Source organism: Phyllobates terribilis, unplaced genomic scaffold (assembly GCF_046119375.1).
Source record: "Phyllobates terribilis strain yellow unplaced genomic scaffold, ASM4611937v1 Scaffold_7__3_contigs__length_470593459, whole genome shotgun sequence".
In the NCBI taxonomy this organism is placed as follows: domain Eukaryota; kingdom Metazoa; phylum Chordata; class Amphibia; order Anura; family Dendrobatidae; genus Phyllobates; species Phyllobates terribilis.
In genome coordinates, this window is record NW_027362767.1 from 356916429 (window position 1) to 356942664 (window position 26236).

General features: G+C 46.8%; 1 protein-coding gene across 1 annotated transcript in view; it reads right to left on the reverse strand.

Annotated features, from left to right (window-relative positions):
- Window positions 1-26236, reverse strand: part of ADGRG4 (adhesion G protein-coupled receptor G4) — a 167086-nt gene that overhangs the window by 28177 nt on the left and 112673 nt on the right. Inside the window, exons 18-20 of the mRNA XM_073641278.1 lie at window positions 23358-23479; window positions 17387-17655; window positions 14350-14446 (exon numbers count right to left, since the gene is read on the reverse strand). Coding sequence (XP_073497379.1) covers window positions 14350-14446; window positions 17387-17655; window positions 23358-23479 — 488 coding nt within the window. The remainder of the gene's footprint in view (window positions 1-14349; window positions 14447-17386; window positions 17656-23357; window positions 23480-26236) is intronic.

The window sequence follows — 26236 nt, forward strand, 5'->3', positions numbered from 1 at the left end:
AAGCATGAATCACTAAGTTGCAAAGAAAAGGCCCACTCCTGAGGCTCAAAAGTGACATTATGAACCCTATGCGCTGGGATTCATCCCCAGAGGACCTGGGTCTCAAACGAAAATACAATAAGCAAGCATTTTTAAATGAAAAAAATTCTTGATGTTCACCAAAAAATAAATCAGGCAAACGTACCTTAGGCTCCAAGAAATGTGCTCCAGGACAGTTACTCACGTGCTGACGGAGCTCGGCCACCTCCAGAGAGAGTCCCTGCAGGCGTTGAGCCAAATCCTGAACCGACACCATGATGGAACAGAAAAATCTTTCCTTAGAGAATTTGCAGGCTGGACTTACTGTTATGTTCTGCTACCAGAGCTAAGGAAAGAGAGGAGATCTGTCCCTACGATAGAACTCAGCTTGATCCCTACGATGTAACAGGGGACCTGATCCTGCGATCAGACCTGCTAAAGTCCTCAGCTAGTCTGTACGGAGACCTATAGATGTGGGGAAGGAATCCCTACAAGTTCTAGGGACTGGAAGCAAAATGGACACCTCCTAACAGAAATAGTAGCAGACAGACGAACAAACAAATAATATAGAACACAGAGGTCCGAAGACCAAGCAAACTAACAGAGTTAGATACTGAGCACCGGCTAGCTAAAGAGTAGTAATACAATGAAGTCCAGCAAAGCCAGAAGGGCGGAGCAGGACTAAATAGGCCAACAAGGTCATGTGACCAGCAATAGAAAAAACCTAAGAGCAAGGTTCTAACAAATAGAGCATCACACGTAGATTAGTACTTGTTATTTAGTGTTAAAATAAAGGATTTATTAAAAAAAAATAATAGTGTTTTCATGCACCCGTCTCTTTAAAAAAGCCGGCCGGCAATTCAGCAGCGGCACACATCGGTTGTAGGTACCCGACAATTTAGAACAAAAAGAATAGAGCATCACACATAGATTAGATAGATAGAAACATGTCAGTCACATATATAATAAGTACAGTGACAGTGTTGGTTACTGTCCTTGTCATTTAGTGTTAAAATAAAGGATTTATTAAAAAAAAAATTGGCGTGGGGTTCCCCGTAATTTTAGTCTCTAGCGGAGGTTAAGCAGACGGCTGGGGCAGATGTTTGAAGCCTGGGAAGGGGGTAATACCCACGGAGATTCCCAGGCTACTAATATCAGCCCCCCGCTGAATACCTAGCCTTTACTAGGTATTAAAATGGGGGACCCAAAAAAAAATGACGTAGGGTCCCCCCTATTTCTATGAGACGCCCCCATTACTAACCCCATAGTGAAAGTTAAAAAAAACCACAAACACCCACAATAAAGTCCTTTAATTGAAATAAAGCTCTGCTACATTGACATGACAGGCTGGAGCGCAGCAGAACGCTGCCATCCAGCTTGCCATGCCGCAGACACTGAGAAGCTCCTCAGTGAAGCTCCTCAGTGTCTGGCTGTGACAGGATACAGATGAGCCGAGTTCATGTCCAATGAACTCAGCTCACCTCATGCACGTCACTGACAGCGTGAGAGAATTCTCCTACGCATGCTGTGCCGGCAAATGATGTCACCGCTTGAGCAGGAGAATTTTCCCTCGCTGGGACGGCATTGAGATGGCAGGCTGGATGGTTGCAGAACGCTGCCATCCAGCATGCCATCCTTCAGAGACACTGCGGAGCGCAGGCAATGAATAATTAGAGAATTTTTCACCAAAAATTTGACGTGGCCTTCGCCATATTTTTGTGTCCAGCCAGGTACAGCAGGCAGGAATGGGCTGCCCCCAACCCCCAGATGCCTATTTGTACCTAGCTTGAAACAAAAATACAGGAAAGCCCTTTTTTTAATTATTTCATGAATTTCATGAAATAATTTAAAAAAAATTGACGTGGGGCTTCGCCCTATTTTTGTGTCCAGCCAGGTACAACTAAGCAGCTGGGGGCTGGAATCCGCAGCGTAGGGTGGCCCAAGCTTTCTGCCCCCCCCTATCTCCAAAATTGCAGTCCGCAGCCACCCCAGAAAATGGCGCATTCATAGAAGCGCCACCTTCTGGCGCTGTACCCAACTCATCCAGAGCCCTGGTGCAGTAGCTCACTGGGTAATAAAGGGGTTAGGGCCAGCTTGGTATTATCAGCTGGCCATAAGCCCGAAATTCATGAGGTAACGCCAATATTAGACATGACCGCCATGAATTTCTAGTAAAGTATTTAAAAAAAACACAACACCCAGAATAAAGTCCTTTAATTGAAACAAACACACATTCCTTTAATGTTCTAAATTAAACTCTACTTACCGTATCGCCCATTCCAGCTGAAGCCAATGTCTTCTGCAATAAAAGTAAAATAGTAAACCAACCTCATCCTTACCTTTCCATGGTTCCCAGGACGGCTTCAGCTCTGCTACATTGACATGACAGGCTGGATCGCAGCAGAAAGCTGCCATCCAGCTTGCCATGCCGCAGACACTGAGAAGCGCAGGCACATTGCCTGCGCTCCGCAGTGTCTCTGAAGGATGGCATGCTGGATGGCAGCGTTCTGCTACCATCCAGCCTGCCATCTCAATGCCGTCCCAGCGTGGGAAAATTCTCCTGCTCAAGCGGTGACGTCATTTGCCGGCACCGCATGCGCAGGAGAATTCTCCCACGCTGTCAGTGACGTGCATGAGGTGAGCTGAGTTCATTAGACATGAACTCGGCTCATCTGGATGCCGTCACAGCCAGACACTGAGGAGCTTCACTGAGGAGCTTCTCAGTGTCTGCGGCAAGGCAAGCTGGATGGCAGCATTCTGCTGCGCTCCAGCCTGTCATGTCAATGTAGCTGAAGCTGTCCTGGGAACCATGGAAAGGTAAGGATGAGGTTGGTTTATTATTTTACTTTTATTGCAGGAGATCATTGGCTTCAGCTGGAATGGGCATGATGGTAAGTAGAGTTTAATTTAGAACATTAAAGAATTGTGTCTTTATTTCAATTAAAGGACTTTATTCTGGGTGTTTGTGTTTTTTTTTAACTTTCACTATGGGGTAAGTAATGGGGGCGTCTTAAAGACGTCTCTCCATTACTAACCTGGGCTTGATGTCAGCTGGCATTAAGCTGACATCAATCCCAGCCCTATTACCCCACTGCCACCGCTACAGGGCAGTGGGAAGAGCGAGGCTAAGTGCCAGAATTGGCGCATCATATGGGGCGGCTGACGGCTGGTGTTTCTAGCCTGGGAGGGGACCAATATTCATGGCACCCTTCCTGGGCTATTAATATCAGCCCCCAGCTGTCTGCCTAGCCATTGCTAGCTATTAAAATAGGGGGGACTCCACGTCATTTTTTTGGGGTCCCCCATTTTAATAGCTAGTAAAGGCTAGGTATTCAGCTGGGGGCTGATATTAGTAGCCTGGGAAGCTCCGTGGGTATTACCCCCTTCCCAGGCTTCAAACATCTGCCTCAGCCGTCTGCTTAACCTCCGCTAGAGACTAAAGTTACGGGGAACCCCACGCCAATTTTTTTTTTAATAAATCCTTTATTTTAACACTAAATGACAAGAACAGTAACCAACACTGTCACTGTACTTATTATATATGTGACTGACATGTTTCTATCTATCTAATCTATGTGTGATGCTCTATTCTTTCTGTTCTAAATTGTCGGGTACCGATGTATGCCGCTGATGAATTGCCGGCCGGCTTTTTTAAAGAGACGGGTGCATGAAAACACTATTATTTTTTTTTAAATAAATCCTTTATTTTAACACTAAATGACAAGTATAGTAACCAACACGTTCACTGTACTTATTATATATGTGACTGACATGTTTCTATCTATCTAATCTATGTGTGATGCTCTATTCTTTCAGTTCTAAATTGTCAGGTACCGGTGTACGCCACTGATGAATTGCCGGCCGGCTTTTTTAAAGAGACGGGTGCATGAAAATCGGAGGGCACTAGTGTGTTCCAAGTGCCCTGCTATGTTTTTCATGCACCCTCCTATATACCCTGCCTGCCTATATATTGTGCCTTCCTGCCTGACGTTTAATTGAGCACTGTTCCCATTGATTTGGGAAATTTTTGACCTTCTGCAGATCGCCGGGGGGGACAGCCAGAAAAATGCTCGAGTTTCCCATAGACTTACATTGGGCTCGTTGCTCGGGTCGAGCACCCAAGTATTCCAATGTGCTCGACCCGAGCTTCTAGCACCCGAGCATTTTAGTGCTCGCTCATCACTAGTAAGGAGACAAAACCATGCGGAACTAACACAAAGGAGAGAAGTTGTAGAGGGGACGAGGTTAGCCAGTGCTCTGGATCGGGTGACGTCAGATAGGCGATCCCAAAAAGTGAGCTCGCTAAAAGCAAGGGGTACTTGGCGCTAAGATGAGAGACAGTGAAGGCTGCAGCAGTTCCTGGAGCCATCATCGCAGTCAGCAGTTGCGAGCATCCTCCGAGCCCAGACGTCGATGATCAAGCCCCGAAGACCCGAATAACGCCGATCAAGATTTTTAGCCCAGACGTCAACGGACAAGCCTCAAAGAGCCGAACAATGCCAGTCAAGGTCCTTTATTTGAGTGACGCCGGTCAACAGTGCAGGAGCAGGCTTCGGCAACACAGTTCTCGGGCGTACATGTCAGCGATAGGGGGTCACAGAAGTTCCGGAGATACCGGGCCAGGGATCCGTGTTTGGGCCGGCAAGCAGAGAAGAAGCGTGAGACCGGCCGTTACCTCCGACACATGGTACCGGGCGCGGGCAGAGGGAGGCCCAAGAGTCAGACGGGAATCATCAGACGCCAGGGCGGCACCGCAAGAGTTCATAGAAGTTCTCAGGGAGACAGGGCAGTGGTTTATGATATGGCCAGAGAACTGCCAAGGCTCCCAGAGACTTCCCTCTGACAAGTATAGTAATTGACATTTTAGCTTTCCCCTTTTGGGATAATAGTGGACTATAAGCCCCTGAGTTCAAACACATTCCTTACAGTGCGTTGATCGATATTTCATTCTGCTGTGTGAATTATTGTTTGCTTTATTGCCTGATACTGTGAATATTGTTTCTGTATAACCCACTTTCAATAATAATCATCCTAATTCACCGTATCTGTTGAATTATGTGTTTACTCTGTTATGTCTATTGTCTGTGCAAGCATCTGACGCACCCCCTGGGCCTGCTTTGTGGATGCACGCGTGCGGGAGTACCCGGAGCCGGATCGCTGGGGGTTGTAGTCTCCGTGGCGGTGACCCGGTCCGTGCCCAGGGTGGTCAAACCAGTGGCAGTCTTAGTGTAATGACAAATGTCCGACTACGCCACCCGTGGATTGCGGTCAATGGGGACCGCCGCTGCAGGGCAGATCGCTGAGGCTGGTATTATGTGTGCAGCTTAGAATGGGATGACTCCCCACGGGAGGAGTATAGCCTCAGGGCAGTTAGTATGGATGATGGGAGTGATTGTGTGAGCGTCCCAGTACTGATGGTGCTGGTGCAGCGATGAAACACAGAGACGTGGGGTTGCAGTTTCCATTGCTTTACTCACAGTTGTTATTCGTGTCAATCCTGCAGGCGATGACTGCCCAAGCCGTGCCCAAACCTTCATTTTTCAAAGTGACATTAGTCTAGATACAATATTTCTTATATTTTCATGTATGGAGTGCCGAAGTTCTTTTTGCAATTGAGATTACTCTTTTCTTCAGAGCACCCGAATAGACCAGTGAGCGACCCCTCTCTTTTTTCTATTAATCATTTTTGGGATCCCGCTCCTGGAGCATTGCAGCAGGTACGTGTTCACACTATTAGAAGTTTGACAACCTTTTTTCTGACCATGTGTCCCTCCCATTCAGTCACAGGTGGTTTTAACTAGCTCTACCAGCCCATACATTGTAGGTTAAAAGCCCAAGCAAAGACATATTGTCCATACAGGCTTACAGCCCAAGAGTGGCATATCCAGTGGTAGCGTAGCGTAGTTTCCCATCATACGAAGGTGACCTTGTCGTGGTTGATGGGCACACATAAATTGGCCAAATTATGCGCAAAAAAACCTTCATTTTTCAAAGTGACATTAGTCTAGATACAATATTTCTTATATTTTCATGTATGGAGTGCCGAAGTTCTTTTTGCAATTGAGATTACTCTTTTCTTCAGAGCACCCGAATAGACCAGTAAGCGACCCCTCTCTTTTTTCTATTAATCATTTTTGGGATCCCGCTCCTGGAGCATTGCAGCAGGTACGTGTTCACACTATTAGAAGTTTGACAACCTTTTTTCTGACCATGTGTCCCTCCCATTCAGTCACAGGTGGTTTTAACTAGCTCTACCAGCCCATACATTGTAGGTTAAAAGCCCAAGCAAAGACATATTGTCCATACAGGCTTACAGCCCAAGAGTGGCATATCCAGTGGTAGCGTAGCGTAGTTTCCCATCATATGAAGGTGACCTTTTTGTGGTTGATGGGCACACATAAATTGGCCAAATTATGCGCAAAAAAACCTTCATTTTTCAAAGTGACATTAGTCTAGATACAATATTTCTTATATTTTCATGTATGGAGTGCCGAAGTTCTTTTTGCAATTGAGATTACTCTTTTCTTCAGAGCACCCGAATAGACCAGTGAGCGACCCCTCTCTTTTTTCTATTAATCATTTTTGGGATCCCGCTCCTGGAGCATTGCAGCAGGTACGTGTTCACACTATTAGAAGTTTGACAACCTTTTTTCTGACCATGTGTCCCTCCCATTCAGTCACAGGTGGTTTTAACTAGCTCTACCAGCCCATACATTGTAGGTTAAAAGCCCAAGCAAAGACATATTGTCCATACAGGCTTACAGCCCAAGAGTGGCATATCCAGTGGTAGCGTAGCGTAGTTTCCCATCATACGAAGGTGACCTTGTCGTGGTTGATGGGCACACATTAATTGGCCAAATTATGCGCAAAAAAACCTTCATTTTTCAAAGTGACATTAGTCTAGATACAATATTTCTTATATTTTCATGTATGGAGTGCCGAAGTTCTTTTTGCAATTGAGATTACTCTTTTCTTCAGAGCACCCGAATAGACCAGTGAGCGACCCCTCTCTTTTTTCTATTAATCATTTTTGGGATCCCGCTCCTGGAGCATTGCAGCAGGTACGTGTTCACACTATTAGAAGTTTGACAACCTTTTTTCTGACCATGTGTCCCTCCCATTCAGTCAGAGGTGGTTTTAACTAGCTCTACCAGCCCATACATTGTAGGTTAAAAGCCCAAGCAAAGACATATTGTCCATACAGGCTTACAGCCCAAGAGTGGCATATCCAGTGGTAGCGTAGCGTAGTTTCCCATCATACGAAGGTGACCTTGTCGTGGTTGATGGGCACACATAAATTGGCCAAATTATGCGCAAAAAAACCTTCATTTTTCAAAGTGACATTAGTCTAGATACAATATTTCTTATATTTTCATGTATGGAGTGCCGAAGTTCTTTTTGCAATTGAGATTACTCTTTTCTTCAGAGCACCCGAATAGACCAGTGAGCGACCCCTCTCTTTTTTCTATTAATCATTTTTGGGATCCCGCTCCTGGAGCATTGCAGCAGGTACGTGTTCACACTATTAGAAGTTTGACAACCTTTTTTCTGACCATGTGTCCCTCCCATTCAGTCAGAGGTGGTTTTAACTAGCTCTACCAGCCCATACATTGTAGGTTAAAAGCCCAAGCAAAGACATATTGTCCATACAGGCTTACAGCCCAAGAGTGGCATATCCAGTGGTAGCGTAGCGTAGTTTCCCATCATACGAAGGTGACCTTGTCGTGGTTGATGGGCACACATAAATTGGCCAAATTATGCGCAAAAAAACCTTCATTTTTCAAAGTGACATTAGTCTAGATACAATATTTCTTATATTTTCATGTATGGAGTGGCGAAGTTCTTTTTGCAATTGAGATTACTCTTTTCTTCAGAGCACCCGAATAGACCAGTGAGCGACCCCTCTCTTTTTTCTATTAATCATTTTTGGGATCCCGCTCCTGGAGCATTGCAGCAGGTACGTGTTCACACTATTAGAAGTTTGACAACCTTTTTTCTGACCATGTGTCCCTCCCATTCAGTCACAGGTGGTTTTAACTAGCTCTACCAGCCCATACATTGTAGGTTAAAAGCCCAAGCAAAGACATATTGTCCATACAGGCTTACAGCCCAAGAATGGCATATCCAGTGGTAGCGTAGCGTAGTTTCCCATCATACGAAGGTGACCTTGTCGTGGTTGATGGGCACACATAAATTGGCCAAATTATGCGCAAAAAAACCTTCATTTTTCAAAGTGACATTAGTCTAGATACAATATTTCTTATATTTTCATGTATGGAGTGCCGAAGTTCTTTTTGCAATTGAGATTACTCTTTTCTTCAGAGCACCCAAATAGACCAGTGAGCGACCCCTCTCTTTTTTCTATTAATCATTTTTGGGATCCCGCTCCTGGAGCATTGCAGCAGGTACGTGTTCACACTATTAGAAGTTTGACAACCTTTTTTCTGACCATGTGTCCCTCCCATTCAGTCACAGGTGGTTTTAACTAGCTCTACCAGCCCATACATTGTAGGTTAAAAGCCCAAGCAAAGACATATTGTCCATACAGGCTTACAGCCCAAGAGTGGCATATCCAGTGGTAGCGTAGCGTAGTTTCCCATCATACGAAGGTGACCTTGTCGTGGTTGATGGGCACACATAAATTGGCCAAATTATGCGCAAAAAAACCTTCATTTTTCAAAGTGACATTAGTCTAGATACAATATTTCTTATATTTTCATGTATGGAGTGCCGAAGTTCTTTTTGCAATTGAGATTACTCTTTTCTTCAGAGCACCCGAATAGACCAGTGAGCGACCCCTCTCTTTTTTCTATTAATCCTGCAGGCGATGACTGCCCAAGACGTGCTGCGTCCACCAGGCAGGGGACTCGACCAACTCCCAGGCAATTCCAGAGCGTGGCACAGGGCTCCCTTCTCTTCCCTTCTCTGGCTGTCCTCACCAGTGACCCACCTTTGTCCAGCTCCCTCGGGCCTTCTCTTGGCGAAACCTATCTCCGGTTTCCCTGACCCTATGTGGTATGCTTTCCTGGTGGATGTAGTGAGGGGTCGCACCAAGATGTGGTCACAACCTCCGGTCTTTGGCTGAGGAATCTGTTGCCTCCACCAATTTGGGTTCCGGTACCCTGCTCTGCCAACCCTTCACCCGCAATCTCCTGGGCCTATGGGGTTCCTTCTTCTCTCGTGTCTCTGGGCCTTTCTTAATGTTCTGTTCCTTGTTTCCTTTCTCTTCTGTTCCTGTTCTCTCTGCTGCTTCTTGCCTCTACTCCAGGCCCGCCTCATGGAGCTGGGCCCAGACTGAGCCACAGCTCCCTGTCAGCCCTCTCTGGCTGAACTCCTCTCTGAACTGAACTGACTGACTCTAAGATGGTGCCCACCTTATATACCTCCCTCTATGTGTGAGCCCAGCTGACTAGCAACCAATGGGCTCCTACCTATGCCCAGAGACCCACCCCAATCTGCTCCTACACCACTGGGTTTTCCTCCCCCTCCCCACTCCAGCCAGGGACAGATGCTGTCGTGCCTGCACTTCTGTCTAGTGGGAGCACCGTTGAGCGGTCCCTCGGAAATGGGGTGTGTGTGGTGCATGCAGCTAAACGAGTCCTGGTCCACACTCCAACCTTACCCGGGAGTGGAATATCACACCTCTGGTTTGAGGTGCAATACCCCTGTAGCAGCCGAGCCCTCGGGGTGCTACATTCCCCCCTGGTAAATCACAGCACGTCCTCGGGCTGGAAAAGAGCAAAACAATTTAAACATACAAAAATTTTAGAATGCATTCGTATATAAGACATTAACTATTAACCCATCCCTTTATGGGAGGCACTTTTCCCTTTTAACGTTACTGGTATAAAACATTACAAGACTTTCTTCACACACATATAAAATGCTATAAACTCTTTTAGCAGCATATGAAACTTTTTCAGTACAAGACATTCTTAAGTAAAACATTTTTTTCCAAAAACACATTCTTGAGCTCTGGCCGCCGTGCAACTTGCGACCAGGTGTTCACTCTTCTTTTAAGTGCAACAGTCCATTTAATCCGTTTTGAGGTAGACGTTGCAGTTCTTCTATAAAACCAGTAGGGGGCGCTTTAAGAAGCGCAACTATTTACAAGGGATTGTTCGCTCTCAGTCCTCGGCCAGTGGGGATAGGGGAATGGCTGCTCACAGTCCTCAGCCTGGTTAGGGAATAGGGGCACACAGGTAACAGTCCACATTAGTCCCAACGGGGACCACACTCCACTCAGCAACAGTTTCAGCAACAGTTCTCATACCCTGACGGGTAACCATATACAGTTCCACTTTACCGTTCACTGGTAACGGTGTCCTCCTTGCTCTTCTGGGTAGTCTTCAGGTCCGTCCGGACCCTCAGGGTAGTCCATGTCTGGGCGGTACCGCAGCTCCTCCTCCGTTAGACGGTGGACATGGAGGGCGTACAGTCCCTTTGCACCCTTGTGCCGGGTGTAGGTGACCACGTCGCCGGGGTACAGGTCACGGCCATGATGTCCCTCTGGCAAGTGGCTTTCGACGTCCCTTCTAGTGACGAAGACGTCGGTGTCAGCCTCCGGGTCTCTGATGAAGCCCCAGCCGTGCTCCAGCTGGAACTTTACTACGGTCCCGGTGGCTCGGGGACCGCGGATAGCTTGGGAGTCCTGACGGGCCCTCCTCTTTTGCTCTGCGCTCCGGGCTTGGAGTCGCTCCTCCCTGATGCGCCTCTGCCGCCGCTCCCTTTCATAGGTGGCCAGCTGCTGACGGCAGGGATCCAGGCGACGGGCTGCGTCCGCCTGTGTTCCTTGGGGGAACCCCATTATATCTTCGCCGGTGGGGTCCCATTCGCGCTGGGCTTCCTGTAGTGCGGGCTGGGCGACTTCCGCGGGCTCCGGAGCCGATATTAGAGGCTCACGCGGGGGTGGAGCTCTCCAGGGCTGACCGCTGGTCAGTTCGGCCGGCCACACCAGGGGCATCCCATCCGGGCCCGTGTGCTGGGCGAAGAGATCCGCGCCCAGGGGTGGTATGGCACGGGACCCCCTTTGGGGTGCAGCGCCCGTGGGCACTCGGCCTTGCGACCAGGCTGGTGGTCGTCTGATGGTCGCGCCCGGGGATGGCACAGTCACGATAGGGGGCGCTGGTGGGGCAGCGGCGCCCGGGTGTACTAGGCCCTGCGTCCCGGCCTGTGACGTCTCCTGCTTTACGGCGCCTGGGTTCAGAGGGCACAGCGCGGGGCGGGGCGTGTCAGCGACGCTTGCAGCCTGAGGCCTAGCTGGCGGCGGTGGAGGCGTGGTGTCAGGTACGGTCCCCGGGGCTTCGGGTCCCGCAGCGGAGGGTGGGGGCAGGCTTGCGGCCTCAGGGCTTGGGGTGGTGTCGTCCCCGTTACCTGCCTTGGTCTTGACGGCCTCCTCCGCGGCGTCATCTGCCACCGCCGGTCCCTCTTCTCGGCGCCCAGCAGCAAGCGCGCTACTCGGTCCTTGCGGGGTCCTCTGCTGGCTATCTTCGTGCTGCCGGGCCAACTCCTCCTTCCACCCGGCAAACACATCTCGCTGCGCCCGGACCATCCTCTGGTTTAGGTCCTCTAGCGCAGCTCGTGCGCAGTCCGGGTCTCTAGGCAGCTGGGCCAGCAACTCTGTCAGGCTGCAAGGTGGCTCAGCTTGCTGCGGGCCAGGGTGCTAGTGGGGTTCGCTGCTCCCTCCATCTCCGGGTGCAGCAGGTCCAGACTGATCCAGGCCGCACCCGACCCCACAGTTTTCTTTCCTATCCGCCCCCATAGGGGTTGGTCTTGGGGGCATCTGCTGACAATCACTTTCAGGGGCAGCCCCCCTACGTTGATGGACATCTCCATTGCTGCACTCATAGTTGCTGGGGGCAGGCCCCTTCTTTGGCGTCACTCTGGGACCTGGCCCACGATGGGAGGCGGCTTCCTACTGTCTTTTGGTGCGCACATAATGGCGTCCGCTCTGCTAGGGCGGGAAAAACAGATGAAGATGGCGGGAAACGGTCCAAGATGGCGGCTGATGGCGGGAAACGACTCCGGATGGCGAGAAAACTTCTCCACAGTAAGTACCTCAGTCTCTGAAGGCGCACAGTACCCGTTTGTGGCGGGTTGGTTTGAATCCTGCCGACTACGCCAAAGTTGACTCACCCCCTGGGCCTGTGTTGCGCAGGGAATACCCGGAGCCGGATTGCTGGTGGGATGCTGGGGGTGGTAGTCTCCGTGTGGCGGCGACCCGGTCCGTGCCCAGGGTGGTCAATTCAGTGGCAGTCTTAGTATTATGATAATTGTCCGACTACCCCACCCGTGGATTGCGGTCAATGGGGACCGCCGCTGCAAGGCAGACCGCTGAGGCCAGTGTTATGTGTGCAGCTAAGAATGGGATGACTCCCCATGGGAGGAGTACAGCCTCAGGGCAGTTAGCGTGGATGATGGGAGTGATGGTGTGAGCGTCCCAGTACTGATGGTGCTGGTGCGGCGATGAAACACAGAGACGTGGGGTTGCAGTTTCCAATGCTTTACTCACAGTTGTTATTCGTGTCAATCCTGCAGGCGATGACTGCCCAAGCCGTGCTGCGTCCACCAGGCAGGGGACTCGACCAACTCCCAGGCAATTCCAGAGCGTGGCACAGGGCTCCCTTCTCTTCCCTTCTCTGGCTGTCCTCACCAGTGACCCACCTTTGTCCAGCTCCCTCGGGCCTTCTCTTGGCGAAACCTATCTCCGGTTTCCCTGACCCTATGTGGTATGCTTTCCTGGTGGATGTAGTGAGAGGTCGCACCAAGATGTGGTCACAACCTCCGGTCTTTGGCTGAGGAATCTGTTGCCTCCACCAATTTGGGTTCCGGTACCCTGCTCTGCCAACCCTTCACCCACAATCTCCTGGGCCTATGGGGTTCCTTCTTCTCTCGTGTCTCTGGGCCTTTCTTAATGTTCTGTTCCTTGTTTCCTTTCTCTTCTGTTCCTGTTCTCTCTGCTGTTTCTTGCCTCTACTCCAGGCCCGCCTCATGGAGCTGGGCCCAGACTGAGCCACAGCTCCCTGTCAGCCCTCTCTGGCTGAACTCCTCTCTGAACTGAACTGACTGACTCTAAGATGGTGCCCACCTTATATACCTCCCTCTATGTGTGAGCCCAGGTGACTAGCAACCAATGGGCTCCTACCTTTGCCCAGAGACCCACCCCTATCTGCTCCTACACCACTGGGTTTTCCTCCCCCTCCCCACTCCAGCCAGGGACAGATGCTGTCGTGCCTGCACTTCTGTCTAGTGGGAGCACCGTTGAGCTGTCCCTCGGAAATGGGGTGTGTGTGGTGCATGCAGCTAAACGAGTCCTGGTCCACACTCCATCCTTACCCGGGAGTGGAATATCACACCTCTGGTTTGAGGTGCAATACCCCTGTAGCAGCCGAGCCCTCAGGGTGCTACACATCCTCTGTAATGTAAAGTGCTGAGGAACATGTTGGCGCTTTAGAAATAAAAATTATTATTCTTATTATGGTCAGATTGGTGGCTCAGTGGTTAGTACTGTTACTTTGCAGCGCTGGGGTTCAAATCCCACCAAGGACAACATCTGCAAGGAGTTTGTATGTTCTCTCCGTGTTTGTGTGAGTTTCCTCCGGGTTCTCCGGTTTCCTCCCACACTCCAAAGACATACTGACAGGGAATGTAGATTGTGAGCCCCAATGAGGACAGTGCCCATAATGTCTGTAAAATTGTCTGAATTGTAAAGCGCTGCGGAATATGTTGGCACTATATAAATAAAATGATTATTATTATTATTACTGTTATTATTATAGACTTTTGTTAATTTTAGCATTCCCTTCTTAAGCCTGTTTTTTTACTTTTTGTTTCTTTTGCAGACCAATTGCCCTCAAATAAACAAACACATAAAAAAAACAGAGATATGTTTGATTTTGATCTGATTAGTGGATCAAAATGGCTATTTAGCTTAATAGGTCCGTGAAGAAAAATGAACACCACATGGACGCCATGTTGCATCCTGTTGCTGTCCATTTTCTACTGTTTAAAGGATAGAAGAAATTTGTAAACTTCGTGGAGCATGCCTTTTTCTAATTGTCAAATTCTGGAGACCTTAAAAAAAAGAGAGAGAGTGGAGTACTTGCTCATGTAATCACTCCTGTGTGCCTAGTCAGTCAATGACCCAGATGTTTAGCCCATTCGATGCTGTGTTCAAACCTTTTTTTTATTTATACAATGTTTAAAAGTAATGAAAAAAAGTGAAAAATAAACATAATTGGCATCAGCACTTTTGTAACAACCCATACTATAAAATGCATGTGTTATTATTTATGCAAAACATTATTCAGAGTAAAGCCAATTAATACTTACAATTCAGCAGGGGTCTCTAACTCCTTGTCCTCATATATGTCTCCATAAAAATTAACATTAACAGAGAGTAGTACGGCAACAACAACTAGAGGGATTCCTGTATCAGACACATAAAAAAAAATGAATTATTTAATCATGTAGACCAGGGATGTCAAACTCAAATACACACTGGGCCAAAATGAAAAGCTTTGACAAAGTCACGGGCGAACCAAAATATTTATTAAAAAAAAAGTCTACAATTGAGGAAGTTTTTCCTTATTCTCACATATAACGATTAACTTTTTCATATGGAAACAAACTTAAACGGGTTGTACCACAAACAAAGTACATCTTAATTAATAGATCTTAGAAGAAAATATTGGAATAATATGTTATGTAAAAGCAGTAAAAATCAAATGGCCTAATTTAAATATGTACTAACAAAATATAAAAAAAAAACTTGACTAATACAGATAATAAAGTATGATGCAAACAAAAGTGCCCCCAAACACAGCATGATACCCCCATGGTTAATTCCTCCACAGTACCCTCTACACGCACGGTATGATGACCCTATGGTACCCACCTCTCTCAATCCTCCCGACAAAGTCTGACCTGTGGGGTAAGTAGGGCAAGATGGAAGCCTTTTCTTACAATGAAAAACATTCAAGCCTGGCTATGTTTTACCAAACCTTACATCAAGTCTGTTTGTGGGAAAACGTCTTATAGTCTGATAAGACCAAGATGGAATTATTTATTCATAATTCCAAAAAGTATGTTTGGTGGAAAGCCAACACTGTGCATCACCAAAAGAATACCATACCTACAGTGAAGTATAGGGGAGGCAGCATTATGCTTTTGGGCTGTTTTTTGGCAGCTTGAATTGGGGCTTTAGTCAAGGTGGAGGGAATAATGAACAGTTCCAAACATCAGTTAATTTTGCTTCAGGGCCTTCAGTCCCTTGCTAAAAAGCTGAAGATGAAGAGGAATTTCATCTTTTAGCACTACAACGACCCTAAGCATAACTCCAAATCAACAAAAGAATGGCTTCATCAGAAGAAGTTGAAAGTTTTGTAATGGCCCAGCCAGATCCTAAACCTGAATCCAATAGGATATATGTGGGATGACATGAAGAGGGCACTGTACACCGGAGATGTCTGACAGATTTGGAGCATTATTGCAAGGAACAGTGGGAAAAGACTGCCAGTTCTAGATTTGCCTTGCTGATAGACTAAACATAAAAAAACTGAATGTTGTCATAAATTCAAAGGTCACTTCAACAAAGTATTGGTTTAAGGCCACGACCCCACTATTAGTATTTGATCAGTATTCAGTCAGTATTTTCTCTCAGGAGTGGGAGCCAAAACCAGGAGTGGGAGATAAATGCAGAATTGGTGACTTGTTTCTATTATACCTTTTCTCTGATTGTTCCTCACCAGGTTTTGGCTCCCACTCCTGAGAGAAAATACTGACCAAATACTGACCAAATACTGATAGTGGGGTCATGGCCTAAGGGTGTGACTGTGCATATGTGGCGCCCTGCTGCGCATTGGTGCACGGAACCCAGAAGGGTGCATGGATGGACTTCTCCACAAGAGGCCCTCACACATTCACACAACTCCACCCTACCACCTCAGACCAGCAGAGGGAGCCCGTTATGGATATATATAGGGAGGGTGGAGCCAGGCCTCTCAGATTAGTTCCTGCTTAGAGACAGAGAGGAACACAGCTCAGAGTTGAGCAGAGCGCGTGCCGACGCTCAGAGAGCGGTGAAGACGCAGCACGCCAGCTGCCGAGTAGTGAGGGCCCCGAGTGTGGTCGACGGCGAGAAGAAAAGGAGAGTGGAGCTAAGGGGGCAGAGGAGCATAGTAAGCTCACCCCGTTACACAAACCGGACACCGAGTCCGAACCTACAGGGACCCCTTTACACCCAGTAGGGATAACCGGAATCCCAGGAGGACTACAAGTCCCTGGCAAACCTGAAGCTAGACACCTACAGGACCAGGAACCACGAAGGCCCCGACATCCAGGGAAAGTGGTTACCAACCAGAGGTCCTACTTCAGAGCAACAGGTGAAGTAAAAGCAGGACACATAGTCTAGGCTCAGTTGCAGGCTGGCCAGGAACATACACAGAGACAGACACGGATCAGGAGGCCCTATACCCACTCACTGGGGTGAAGTCCAAAAGTGCGCCCTTCACCTGGAGTACCCTGGACCGTACCTAACAACAGCACCAGTAAAGGTAATGAAGCAAATCCCCTGTCTCTGTCCGTTACTTCTGCTGTGCCATCGCTCCCCCTGCACCACAACGCCCATCGCAACCTGCATCGTTTTCACTGCCCTGAGGCCTGCTCCACCTGTGGGGAGCCGTTCCATCTCAAGCTGCCCTAACACCTGCCTCAGAGGTCTGTCGCAGCGCTGGTGATCCTCACCAGACACCAGAGGTGGCGTCACGACAAATCCCCTATAAATATCCCCTTTTTGCACTGACCGCCCTGGGTCACGGACCGGGCCAGCCACCGTGATCTCCCCCAAAAGCAGCCATAAGGCCCGGCTGCCGAGTACCCCACGGCCCTGGGGGCGAGTCACATACTAATGCAACCACATTATTTTAGTTCTTTATTTTCTTCTTCCTTCCGAAAATACTTAAGTTTATTTCTCAATGGATTTACACAGATTATGGGCGACATTAAAGGTGGAAAAAGTTCTGAAATGATTCTTCATGGTATGATTTTTTTTTTACATGACAAAAGTCTTGCATCTTAACAGTGGTGTGTAGACTTTTTATATCCACTGTATATGACGCTAAGAAAAATTTCTCTGACACCTATAAAATAACAAATATTGTAAACTATCCACATTTCAGAGGAGCCATAGAAAATCACTGTGTAATTGCATTGAACATGATATTGGGTTTATAAACCCTTAGAAAATGTCTTCATCCCAAAATCTACAATTTTCATTGCATTCCTTATTGATTCTGGAATATGAAGGAACAATTTGCAGCAAATATTTCAGTATTACAAAGTGAAGCAAATGACTGAATACATTACTCACCCCAGCCAGCGATACATAGTTTTAATATGTATTTATGGATGTAGGAGTTAAAAACTTTGACGAATGCAAAATACATGTGTACAGCTTCCAGGCCCATCCACGTGAATGATGTCAACAAGAAGTAATGTAGAAGGGCTCCGACTAAGATGCACAAGCCTGGAATTCTGAATGATGACAGCCAATCGTCGACCAAGAACAGCAAATTAAGCATCAGCAGCGAAAAAGAAAGATTCATCAATATTTTGGAAGGGTAATCTCTTCTAAGTTGTCTGAAAAAATACAAAAAGCCAAAAACAATGAGAAGTCTTAGTGTACAATGGGAATACATGAAATATTGACTTCATAACACAATATATAGGGCGGCTCGGTGGCTCAGTGGTTAGTGCTGTTTCTTTGCAGCGCTGGGGTCCTGGGCTCCCACCAAGGACAACATCTGCAAGGAGTTTGTATGTTCTCCCTGTGTTTGTGTAGGTTTCCTCCGGGTTCTCCGGTTTCTTCCCAAAGTCCAAAGACATACTGATTAGATTGTGAGCCTCAATGGGGCCAGTGATGATAATGTCTGTAAAGCGCTGTGGAATTGATGGCGCTATATAAGCGAGTAAAATTAATAAATATTTCAGACATTCCAGGATTCCTACCGCCTCATCTGCTGCACTACAGAATTGTACCTGAAGAAGGATGTATTATTGCCTGAAGCGCTGTGGTTGATGCATTAATTAGCTTTGGTGGTTGCTACAGTAAATTCCTAGACTTCTTTAAAGGATTAAGTTAAAGGAACGGCACTTCAGACTTAATGCTCAATTAAAGATAAGTATTTATTTCATCATCTGTAGCAATGCTGAAACTTAGAGACAGGGCTGTGGAGTCGGAGTCGTGGAGTCGGAGTCGTGGAGTCGGAGTCGGTATAAAATGGACCGATGCCGACTCCTAAAATATATAATAAATTGGGTACAGTAGTTCAATGCAGTTTGTGGGGAATATTTTTTCATAAGAATTTGGGAAAGTTATGAAATCTCCTATAAATGTCTGTCCTATTCCTGATCTAAGGGTCTAGACTTTTAGCTGAGATGAATCTGTGCTGCAGTAAATTTATCACTTAAACATGAACCATGTATGAGGGAGTCGGAGTCGTGGAGTCGGTGTCATAGAAATTGAGTCGGAGGTTTGGCTTACCGACTCCACAACCCTGCTTAGAAATCAAGTCATCAAGGTATTTATGCCAGAATACTGAATCGGCCACATAGTCCTTCAGGCTAAGAGGCAGACATATAAGAATTAAGATTAAACCCAGGTCATAAACCCAAATTTCTAAAATAACAGGAATGTCACAATAAGGATAGGTGGATGCGACCGTTTTTTCTCCATCCAAGAAAAATGGTCCTATTTTTCTGATCAGAGTGGGATCTGTTTTTCTCAGAGAGAAAGAAAAAGGTTTGTTCACCCTCGCCATTCTGTCAGTCCATGAAAATCAGACCGCACTCAGATGTCATCCGAGTGCGGTCCGATGTTTTTCATGGATCCATGAACTTGCATGGCTGATTTTGGTCCGACACTTGGATCAAAATTCGTTGTCTCTTCGATTTATTCCTTGGAACACTCGGTCCAAGAAAAAAATTGGACATGTGCACAGCCTAATAGACTTTCATAGGTACGAGTGCTATCTGTGAAAACCACAGATAACACTCGTCCAATATAACCAGTCGTGTGCATGAGCCCTAACTTGCTGGACACTTGCCAATTGTAATAACTCTTACCCATAACTTAGCTCCTAACTCTTAGGAAGGAGTGGGATTGCCAAGAGTTGTTCCCATGCCCCACCAGTCCATCACTCTAAAGAGATGTCTTACAGTTAGTTTCCTAGACAATTGTCTTCTGTTCACTGCTCACACTCCATGAGTCTCTCATGTCCTGCTATCGCTCACTTTTACTACTGCCTCCACCACTTTTCTCTTCCATCCCTCATACCAGCACAATCAGATCATTTTTATTAAGAAAATTACACAATAACATTTTTACAAAGAAAGATCAGTAGAATAAAGACATATTCAATGTTACATGGCATCATTATACAGTATATTATTGTCATACATAAAATACAAGACCGTTGTCATCATCTTCCAAGGATTTGATTTTTTCCATTCAAACAAACTAATACAACTCTCCCCCCTCCCGATAACACTCCAGAGAAATCTATATTCATACTATTTTTTTTTTTTAATGATGTATATACGTTAGAATATCTGCCATCTATCTATATAATTGTCTTATCCCGTCTGTCTGTCTTTCTGTCTGTCTGACTTTCTGTCTTTCTGTCTGTCTGTCCTGGAAATCCCAGGTCGCTGATTGGTCCGGCCGCGGCCAATCAGCGACGCGTCATTTCAGAAAAACATGGCAGCCATTAGCGGCTCATGTGAGGCACAGAGGTCAGCGGCGATGCAGCCGGGAGATGCTGCCGGCTGCTCGCAGCATAAGTCCCCCGACCGCAGGCGCCGCTGACCTACATGCGGCTATCGTCGGAAGATCAGCGGCTACAGTCGCTTATCTCCCGAGGACAAGTGTGACGCCCCTCCCCTCCTCTCCCCTCCCCTCCTTTCCCCTCCTCTCCCCTCCCCTCTCCTCTCCTCCCGTCCCTCCCCCTGCTCGATCAGGACCCCAGCGTCATACTTACCCCTCCCCTCCTCTCCCCTCCCCTCTCCTCCCATCCCTCCCCTCGCTCGATCAGGACCCCGGCGTCATACTTACCCCTCCCCTCCTCTCCCCTCCCCTCTCCTCTCCTCCCGTCCCTCCCCCCGCTCGATCAGGACCCCGGCGTCATACCTACCCCTCCCCTCCCCTCCTCTCCCCTCCCCTCTCCTTCCGTCCCTCCCCCCGCGCTATCAGGACCCCGGCACCCGGCGTCATACTTACCCCTCCCCGTGCCTGCGCAGCAGTTCCTGTGTCTTCCACTGCAGCTCTGTGACGTCTCAGGTCAGAGGGCGCGGTGACGTCTTTACACCGCGCTCTCTCCTGACTGATCACAGCGCACAGCGTGAAGATGCCGGCTACGCTGGAGTCCGGAGCAGCAGCTGAGAAGTGAGGTGAGTATTGGATTTTTTTTTTTTTGTATGGGGCCATAGGGGACCTGCATGGGGCACTATGGGGGGATGGGACATCCTGCATGGGGTATTATATAGGGGGGATGTGACAGCCTGCATGGGGCATTATATGGGGGGAGAGGTGACATCCTGCATGAGCCATTATATGGGGGGAGAGGTGACATCCTACATGGGGCATTATATGTGGGAGAGGTGACATCCTGCATGGGGCATTATATGGGGGGAGAGGTAACATCCTACATGGGGCATTATATGGGGGGGTGACATCCTGCATGGGGCACTATATGGGGGGAGAGGTGACATCCTACATGGGGCATTATATGGGGGAGAGGTGACATCCTGCATGGGGCATTTTATGGGGGAGAGGTGACATCCTGCATGGGCCATTATATGGGGGGAGAGGTGACATCCTACATGGGGCATTATATGGCGGGAGAGGTGACATCCTACATGGGGCATTATATGGGGGAGAGATGACATCCTACATGGGGCATTATATGGGGGGAGAGGTGACATCCTGCATGGGGTATTATATGGGGGAGAGGTGACATCCTGCATGGACCATTATATGGGGGGAGAGGTGACATCCTACATGGGGCATTATATGGGGGAGAGGTGACATCCTGCATGGGGCATTATATGGGGGGAGAGGTGACATCCTGCATGGGGCATTATATGGGGGAGAGGTGACATCCTACATGGGGCATTATATGGGGGAGAGGTGACATCCTGCATGGGGCATTATATGGGGGAGAGGTGACATCCTGCATGAGCCATTATATGGGGGGAGAGGTGACATCCTACATGGGGCATTATATGGGGGAGAGGTGACATCCTGCATGGGGCATTATATGGGGGAGAGGTGACATCCTGCATGGGGCATTATATGGGGGAGAGGTGACATCCTGCATGGGCCATTATATGGGGGGAGAGGTGACATCCTACATGGGGCATTATATGGGGGAGAGGTGACATCCTACATGGGGCATTATATGGGGGGAGAGGTGACATCCTGCATGGGGTATTATATAGGGGGAATGTGACAGCCTGCATGGGGCATTATATGGGGGGAGAGGTGACATCCTGCATGGGGCATTATATGGGGGGAGAGGTGACATCCTACATGGGGCATTATATGGGGGGAGAGGTGACATCCTGCATGGGCCATTATATGGGGGGGAGAGGTGACATCCTACATGGGGCATTATATGGGGGAGAGGTGACATCCTACATGGGGCATTATATGGGGGGAGAGGTGACATCCTGCATGGGGTATTATATAGGGGGATGTGACAGCCTGCATTGGGGCATTATATGGGGGGAGAGGTGACATCCTGCATGGGGCATTATATGGGGGGAGAGGTGACATCCTACATGGGGCATTATATGGGGGGAGAGGTGACATCCTGCATGGGCCATTATATGGGGGGGGGAGGTGACATCCTACATGGGGCATTATATGGGGGAGAGGTGACATCCTGCATGGGGTATTATATAGGGGGGATGTGACATCCTGCATGGGGCACTATAGTGGGATGTGACTTCCTGCATGGGGCATTATATAGGGTGGATGTGACATCCTGCATGGGGTATTATATACGGGGGATGTGACATCCTGCATGGAGTATTATATGCATGGGGTATTATATACGGGGGATGTGACTTCCTGCATTGGGCATTATAAAGGAGGGTCGTGAGACATATGCTAGAATATCCGATGCTTTAGAATCGGTCCACCATCTAGTTCTGTTATAATACTGTAATTAGTTTCCATGTGTACTGACCATCCATTTAACCTGGACTGATCATACCACAAGTGTTCATGTAACCAGAAATTGCCATATGCTATCTCTCAGGAGCACTCCAAATGGCAGGCCTGGAACATTCAACCTGGGGCCCCAGATGTTGTCAAATTTCTTGATTGCTTTTCTCTTTCTATATACCTCTTTTTCCAACCAAATAATAGTGTTTAGCTTATTTATTAACTCATTAACTGTCAGTGGTTGTTCGTCTAGCAATAAGTTTGCATGCTTGATACAATGTTCGCGAAAGACCTATAGCCATCGGAGATTCAAAATCGACCGATTATTCCAAATATCCCAATATGCATATTTTGGGATCTGCTTGGATTTGCAAACCAAATACCCTTTTTTATTAAAGATTCTAAAAAGAAAGCTTGGTGTTCTATATACTCTATGTGTAAGGTATATCGGCGAGAGCCTCTTCACATGGGGACAATCTAGGAGTGAGTGCCAACACCTCTTTCCACTGCTCTTTCATAATCGGCCCCACATCTGCTTCCCATGCAAGACTGTAAGAGTTGTTGATACATTTTGGAAATTAAACCAGTTGTGTATTTTGCCGCCGCTATTGAGTCTAGTAAATAATTTTTCCGTATATCCGGTGCTGCAGCGTTAAACTGAGTCAGATATGCATGCCTAAGTTGTAGGTATTGAAAGAAGAGGCAATGAGGCAATCCAAACTCTTGTTGTAGTTTGTTAAAGCTTTTAAGTGTTCCACTTTCTATTAACTGACCTAAAGTCTGAATTCCTCTTGATTCCCAACTTCCTAAACCAGTCAATTTGTCAAACTCCACCAGTCGCTGATTTTGCCATAATGGGGTAAAATTAGAGTATTCCCTTATCCCCAACAGTGTCTTCCCCGTCCCACACCTTGTACATCATTGCTAAGGTTGGTCTCGGCAGCGCTTATTACATTGTGTGTCCAATTCAACATGAAAAATTTGATCCTCTTTCTCCTGAACACAAGAAGAGGCTGAATTCCTGGAGAATAACCGGTGTTAATAAACTGATCTATTGGCATCAGATCATTTACAATGCCTGACAGTATATAGTTTCTGTAAGCCACAAACTTACTTGAACATCCCATATGTTACAAGGGCGACCCCAATAAACAGAGAGGCGAGACCGCATCCCACATAAGTCAGGAGGCTCAGTATGTGTTCATTTAAAGGGTCCAGTGGAGCCCTAGAAATATCCTGAAAAAAAAAGAGAACACTAGTTCAGAAATCAAATGGAATGAATGGGCACAAGAGAGTCTTGATTTTACAAGTGTTAAGAAGACCTTTCACCACTTTCTTCATATTGAGCCGGAGAAACGATGGCAGAGCGGAATAAAACATTTTTTTTTAATTTTGCCTCTATGTTGTGGAGATATTAGCGATCAAATATTTGGAACTTAACTTTAGTTAAGTCCAAGTGGGTGTTTTCTCTGGGGGGCGTGAAATTTTCCCTGTACAAGTTGCTATCTGGTATCACCCACTTGAGCTTTACTAAAGTTAACTCATTAGCTGTAAATATTTGATTGCTAATATCTTCGTAACGGAGAGGCGAAATAAAAAAAAAGTTGTATTCCGCACTGCAGCCGCTATTACATCCTCTGTCTAGTTAGGTGGAACAAAATTAGTGAAAAGTACTCTTTAAAGGGATTGTCCACCTTCGGGGAAATGTTGTTTTCTTTACTTAAATGCATTTATTTGGCGCTAAAAACAATTTTTACAATTGGGTTTCATTCGAATTTTTGCTTTGTTTTGGCTTGACTTTTTGCATCTCGGCACATTCAACTTTCATGTGGTCTGTGGTCAGAAATCAGCTGAGAGGAGCTCAGAAAAAGACAGACAGACCATTTGAGGTATATGAGTATGTTCTCCAAGTCATATTCATCTTCCATGTTCCTCATATCCCATTGTCCCACTACCATCATTCATCTCAAATATCATTCTATCATTCCTATCATTCATCTCATCCTCTTATGAACCCCTTAAGAAACATGTCTTATGGTGTTAAACTGGTATTCCCATCTGAAACATTTTAGGTATAACCATAAGATGTGTCACAAATGTCTAACAAATGTCCAGCTCTCTCCACGAACTTCTATGGATGTTCTGAAAATAGCAAAGAGCGCTTACTTGGCTGTTTTCAGATCATCCAAAAAAGTCAACATACAGTATGTGCAGAACCTCTACTGACACCAAGAGCAAAATATGTACAGGTCCTAGAGGTGATAATAAGGTACGGACCCTGGAATGGAAGTAGGGTATAAGAGATGCATATACAACTGTCCAAAGGGACAGAAAAGCTTTTCCATTCTTCTGCCATATCCCTAGCATTATTAAAACCTTACTTTTATTAGGTATTATTCAAAATGAATAATGTGATATACCCAACACTTACTACATTATTAGTTTACAACTAGTGGACAGAGGCCCCGATTCATCAAAACTTTTAATGTCAAAAAGTGGTGTAAAAGTTTTGAAAAGTTGCAAAATTTTCGAGCAACTCAATTTTATGGCTTTTGCCATTTTCGTGCCTGTGTCTCCCAGCTCTGCCAAAATGGGCAGAGCCGGAACAGAACAAGGTGCAGCGGGGGAGTGGGTGACGCCACAGCGTATAATTCATGACGAGCTATGGTGTTCCCTATGCTAGTCATCTCATTCCAGTCCCTGCCTGGAGTAGGATTTCTGGCGTGTCGCACAGAGGCTCACACCACTATTTCGCTGTTCAGATTGATGAAGAGGCTTGCTTTTTTTCACGAACCATGAGCGTATAACTCCACCATGCCCCCTCATGAAGACTGGCGAGAATCGAGGCCAAAGTTCCAAATGTGTCGATTTTCCAACATTACTGTTGAGAGCACTATTTCTCAACTTTTCTATTGCTGGAATAGTCATATGGTGGTATGTTTGCAATACACACTGCCTTACTTGTGCTGGAGAGAGTCACTTCAGTTGTTAAACCTAACACATAAGCTTCCTCCAGAAATGTTTCGCCAGTAATCTAGCTTCATCAGGGGCACAAGGGCTTATAGCCAACAGGTGAGGCCTGCATCTATCATTTATGACCTGAGTTGTAAGTTGCCAGTAATTGGAAGGGCACAGCTAATATAACTGTAGAAAAGGACATGGGCCGCACATCCAAAAATCATACATTAATCTATTGCAGCAAAGCAAAAATTTAAAAAACTGAACACGATGGTCTTAGTTAACATTCTGATCAGACTATGGAGCCCACTGCCACGTCATGGCAAACCTCTTAGTGGGTCCTTAGCCTTAGAGGTGCGGCGCCGTGTGTTGACCAACGCCGAAGTGATTCCACGTCAGCAGGGTGAGCGGCCAGACACCCTACAGCAATCCAGTTTTGGATATGCAATTTATGTCATTTTTTTCTATAGTTGCAACAAAGGCACAGCTTCTGAGCATGTGCAAACAACGTAACGCTCATGTCCATCATGGTGCCTAAAAGTAATTCATTATATACCAATGCAATGTACCGATCATGTCTCATCCATGAATATGCGGCATCCCTCATTTATGATTATGTGATCATATCACCACACATTGTATTTTCCATTGTCTACCCAACAGACACGTCTATAGAATTATGGATGAATACAATGTGAGTTATGCATAATAATTTATTGAAATTTAGAGAGTATAAATAAGAAATAACTATATGACTGAGGCATAAAACCAGACAGAACATACTGATATCTGAGAGGAACAGAGAACGGGAAGTCATGATGACAGAAACGAAGGCTGAATAGAATAAAGATAAGTGTATTGTTCAGTTACCGGCCCAGCAATCTGCATAGCCGTATATTCCTTTCTCAGCATTGATTGTGTTCTTCTATGACAATTTTGTTTTCTTATTATTCTGCATCCATATAACGTAATTGTGCTTGAGCAAATAGGAGTTCTGTTCATTATTGTATGCATTCATGGGATGCGTCCCTCTGC